At 34.4% G+C, this 5,626-nt stretch overlaps 1 protein-coding gene across 1 annotated transcript; it reads left to right on the top strand.

Annotated features, from left to right (window-relative positions):
- The first annotated feature begins 1,653 nt into the window (after nucleotides 1-1,653).
- LOC142520743 (cytochrome P450 81Q32-like) lies at nucleotides 1,654-5,369 on the top strand. The gene is made up of 2 exons (XM_075623851.1): nucleotides 1,654-2,585; nucleotides 4,522-5,369. The coding sequence occupies exons 1-2, from the start codon at nucleotides 1,680-1,682 to the stop codon at nucleotides 5,134-5,136; spliced, it is 1,521 nt and encodes a 506-aa protein (XP_075479966.1). The 5' UTR covers nucleotides 1,654-1,679; the 3' UTR covers nucleotides 5,137-5,369.
- The last annotated feature ends 257 nt before the right edge of the window (nucleotides 5,370-5,626 follow it).

Raw genomic sequence — 5,626 nt, 5'->3', positions numbered from 1 at the left:
CTGAAGCACAAAGTTCAAAACCCAGAGAATATTATTCTGTGAAATTACAAAGATCATTATATGGGTTAAAGCAATCCGGCCGAATGTGGTATAATCGGCTAAGTGATCACTTGATGAAAAAGGGATATGTAAATAATTCAATATGTCCTTGTGTTTTAATTAAGAAAACAACATCCGGATGCGTAATTATTGTTGTATATGTTGATGATTTAAATATCATTGGAACGAATAAGGAAATTCAAGAAGTTGTGTCATACTTGAAGGAAGAATTTGAAATGAAGGATCTTGGAAAAACCAAGTATTGTCTGGGTTTACAAATTGAACAAAAAGAATGTGGAATATTTGTTCACCAGACAAATTATACAGAAAAGATCCTTAAACATTTTAATATGAATAAATCAAATCCTTTAAGTACTCAAATGGTTGTTAGATCATTAAACATAGAAAATGATCCATTCCGTCCATGTGAAGATGATTAAGATATTCTTGGTCCAGAAGTACCATATCTAAGTGCTATAAATGCCTTTATGTATCTGACAAATTGTACAAAGTCTGATATATCGTTTGCTGTAAATTTAACGGAATTAAACATATACTCCGTTATTTACGAGGAACAACACACTTGAGACTTTTGTATTCAAAAGATGCTAATCCAAGTATAATTGGTTATGCCGATGCTGGATACTTATCTGATCCACACAATGCACATTCCCAAACTGGATATGTATTTACTCGTGGAGGAACTGCAATTTCTTGGCGTTCACAGAAACAAGCACTCGTAACAACTTCATCAAATCATGCCGAGATTATTGAACTACATGAAGCAAGCCGTGAATGTGTGTGGTTAAAATCAATGACCTAAAATATCCAAATCTCATGCAGATTATCATTCGACGAGAAGCCTGTGATACTATATGAAGATAATGATGCATGTGTTGCTCAAATGAAAGAAGGATACATAAAAAGCGACAACTAAACATATTCCTCCTAAGTTCTTCGCATTCACCAAGGAGCTTGAGAAGAATAAATATATTGATGTTCGTCACATTCAATCAAGTGAAAACTCATCAGATCTCTTCGCAAAGGAACTTCCTATGACAATATTCAGAAAGCACATATATAATATTAGGATGTGCAATCTACGAAATTTGTGAAGAATTGTTCGTGTCAACATGAGGGGGAGTTTACGTGACTGCACTTTTTTTCCTTTACTGTTGTTTTTATCCAAATGGGTTTCTCCTAATAAGGTTTTTAACGAGACAGTATAAAACACGTAATGAAGAAAATCAATATATAATGATCATCATCACAAGGGGGAGTGTTGAAAAATATGTTTTGAATGTTGAAAAATAATAGTTGAATATTTGAATGTTGAAAATAAAAGTTGTAAATATTGAAAATTAGTGTGTGATGATGTATGTAATGATGAATTTATTTTTGAATTATTTGTAAAGAAATTGTATAAATAGATCTCTCATTTGTGAAGAAAATCATACTTGTGTTGAGAAAAAAATATTATAAAGTGTGTAGTTTGATAATTTTGAGAGTTTGATATTTTTATTTTTTTATAATAAATTTTTACTTTTTTCATAACATATTTTAGATTAATTTTTAATTATAAATATAAAAAATTCAACTATAAATATTTTTCCAAATGCTATCATTTTCTGCACCACAAAATGGAGACCCAAGTTTCCTTTCTCTACGTTCCGGTACTGCTGCTTGCCCTTCACATCTTCACCAAACATTTCCTCGGCAAAATCAGAAACTTTCCGCCAAGCCCCGTCGCCAATTTCCCGATCCTCGGCCATCTCCACCTCCTGAAGCAGCCCCTCCACCGCTCTCTTGCCAGAGTTTCCGACAACTACGGCCCGGTACTTCTCCTGCAGTTTGGCTCCCGCCGTGTACTCCTCGTGTCCTCACCCTCCGCCGCCGAAGAATGTCTCAGCAAAAACGACATCATCTTCGCGAATCGGCCCCGTCTACTCGCGGCAAAATATCTGGGCTACAACTACAGATCCTTGGCCTGGAGTTCATACGGAGACCACTGGAGGAACCTCCGAAAAATCTCTTCCATCGAGGTTCTGTCCACGCACAGGCTCCAGGCGCTTCACGGTATCCGATCCGACGAGGTGAGATCTATGATCCGGCGGCTTAGTCGTCTCTCCGGCGAGGGGAAGTCGGCGGTGGACATGAAGAACATATTCTTCGAGACGGTGCTGAATGTGATGATGAGGATGATCGCTGGGAAGAGGTACTACGGCGAAAAGGTCGAGGAGGTAGAGCAGGCGAAGCGTTTCAGGGACATCGTGTTCGACACTTTCCGGTACGGCGGCGCGTCGAGTATGGGCGACTTCTTGCCGGTTCTGAGGTGGTTGGGGGTGGGCGGCGGGGAGAAAAGATTGGCGGAGCTGCAGAAGAGGAGGGATTCGTTTATGCAAGAACTGGTGGAAGAATGTAAAGAAAGAATGAAGGATATCGGCGGAGGAGAAGCGAAGAAGGAGACGATGATCGAAATGTTATTATCATTACAGCAGAAAGAAGCAGAGTATTACACTGATGAGATTATCAGAAGCTTAATGCTGGTAAGATTTTTTATTTTTATGTTAGAATTCTTAATCATTATTTTTTGATTATGATAGTTGAATAACACAAAATATATTATTCTAAAGTTAATATTTTGAAAAATCAAATAAAATATGATATAGAGGAGGTTTCTTGTGATACGGTGTCACGAATTTTTATCTGTGAGACGGGTTAATCTTATCGATATTCACAGTAAAAAGTAATATTCTTAGCATAAAAAATAATAATTTTTCATGAATGACCTAAATAAAAGATCCGTCTCACAAAATACGACCGAAAAATCGTCTCACATATATTTTTATCTATGATTTATGATTAACTTTTGAAATGATTTTTTTTTTAAAAAAACTCATTTATTAAAGATAATTTGTTTTAAAATCCTTAAATCTAAAAATAAATGTGTGTTTGATTCTTGTCAATGAAAAAAGTTTTTGCAGATTCAAACAAAATAATTTATTCACTCTTTAGGACCCAACTATCTTTACATACGTCAAATCGATACTTATATACGAGATTTGTATATCAATTTTTTTTAAATATAATATTAAGATTTTGAATTTAAAATTGAAACGAATCATTTCAGGAAAGATATTAGTCACTAGTATCAATACCTGCTGTATATGTTTTGATACTCGAAAATCATATATTATATAGTAGTACTATATTTTCAAAGTTTTGTACTGATTTTTATCCGAAAAAAACACGAATCATTAATATTAGACAAAAATTTGTGTGAGATGGTCTCACAGGTCGTATTTTGTGAGACAGATCTCTTATTTGAGTCATTCATGAAAAAATATTACTTTTTATGTTAATAGTATTACTTTTTATTGTGAATATCGGTCGAGTTGACTTGTGAAAAAGATTCGTGAAACTGTCTCACAAAAAACCTATTTTTAATATTAATATAAATTAGAGAATTCAAAAATCATATATATTAGTATGGATTCGAAATATTTGGTATCTAAATATTACATATTTAATATTATACTTCCAATGTTTTATATTAATTTTATCCGAGAATAAAATGTGAGCCTATGGTCTATTTTTTCGGCTGACAACAAATAAAAGTACTTTATTGGGAAGTTATTAATCATTTCTCCATGTACGAAACAAAATATTAATTTTTTTTTAAAAAAATAATAGGCTTAAGAATATAGTCACTAGAAGCTTAATTATTTAATTAAGCTTTATTGTTTGACCATACCCTTATCTATTATTTTGCTTATATCATAAGACAAGTGTACCGATGAGATTAATGTTTGTAAAAATTAAAGAAGAGAAAAAAAACACTTTTAATATTATCATGGACATCATGTTTTTAAAAATCAACCATAAAATCATATTAGATGGAGTAAATGTTGCAATAATACTGACAAAAATTGCTAACACAATATTGGTTTTCATATCTTAAAAGAAAAAAATTTGTGTGAGACGGTTTCACGAGTCGTGTTTTATGAGACAGATCTCTTATTTGGATCATCCATGAAAAATATTACTTTTTATGCTATGAGCATTACTTTTTATTGTGAAATATCGGTGGGGTTGACCAGTCTCACAGATAAAGATTCGTGAGAACGTCTTACAAGAAAGATGCAAATCACTGTTCAATATTATCATTACCTTTGTCATATATTCCATACATCACACTAGATAGATATCATATTCATGGAATAGGATGCACTTTCAAGATGCCTTGGGGGTGAAATGGTAGACACGCGAGACTCAAAATCTCGTGCTAAAGAGCATGGAGGTTCGAGTCCTCTTCAAGGCATAATACGGAGAATGCTCGTTGAATGAGCAATTCAATAAGAGAGCTTGAATTGGTTTTGGAGTTTAAAGAAAATTATTTATTTTTATTTTAATATTTTAGTTTGTTCCACCCCGAGCATGGCTTATTTCTATGGACTCATGTATCCTTTTTGGCTGTAACAGACTTTATTGGCGGCCGGGACAGATACTACAGTTGGAACAATGGAATGGGCGTTATCCTTTCTGCTCAACCATCCACAAGTTTTGAAAAAGGCACAGATCGAAATCGAAAACCATGTAGGACAAGATCGTTTGGTTGAAGAATCAGACATACATAATCTCCCTTATCTGCGTTGCATCATAAATGAGACGATGCGAATGTACCCTGCTGGCCCTCTACTCGTGCCCCATGAATCATCTGAAAAATGCACGATCGGAGGCTATCATGTTCCTGCAAAGACTATGCTATTAGTGAATCTGTGGGCTATACAGAACGATCCCAAGAATTGGGAGAATCCGAGGAAATTTGAGCCTGAGAGATTTGAAGGGGTCGAGGAAAGTAGGGATGGGTTTAGGTTGATGCCATTTGGCTCGGGAAGGAGAGGTTGCCCGGGGGAGGGATTGGCGTTGCGTATGCTAGGATTAGGATTGGGATCTGTCATTCAGTGTTTCGAATGGAAAAGAATTGGAGAGAATCAAGTGGACATGGTTGAAGGTCCTGGATTGACTATGCCGAAAGCGCAACCTTTACTAGCCTATTGCAAGGCTCGTCCCTTTGTAGAAAAGCTTTTGTCTTAAGTGCAAGTTTGCTTTGAGTGTCAAGTTTAGTGTTGTGCTTTTTTTTTTTTAATTAAAAGAACATTAAAATAAATGGTCTTCCTATTTTTAAACTTAAGGATATAGCCTGTTGTGAGATAATTGTTTAGGTTTGGACTTGTGTTACTCATGTTGGGTCAATTTCAGATAATGGACTTATAAGTGAATTATTATATGATGTGGATTGTTTGTTAGAGTGAAACCTAAAACTTAAATTGATCTCTTAATGTTTTGGTTAATGATTTTTATTGTATCTGATAGGTTTTGGACCTTTAATATGCAGAGACAAAAGTATAATTTATGTTTTTATGAAGAACTAAAATAGAAGTATAAACAAGTAATTAGACATTATCTATATAACGGTCATGGTATCCGGATCGTATGTTATCACGTTTCTTATTCTCTATCTTATGATGGAAAATAGTTCGAAAAGAAAATTAAAAGATTCTCTCAAAGAAGAATGCGTAGATGT

This window comes from Primulina tabacum, chromosome 12, assembly GCF_025594145.1.
Source record: "Primulina tabacum isolate GXHZ01 chromosome 12, ASM2559414v2, whole genome shotgun sequence".
NCBI classification, from domain to species: domain Eukaryota; kingdom Viridiplantae; phylum Streptophyta; class Magnoliopsida; order Lamiales; family Gesneriaceae; genus Primulina; species Primulina tabacum.
The sequence above is the reverse complement of the archived record's forward strand: the minus strand, read 5'-3'. Positions and strand labels throughout refer to the sequence as shown.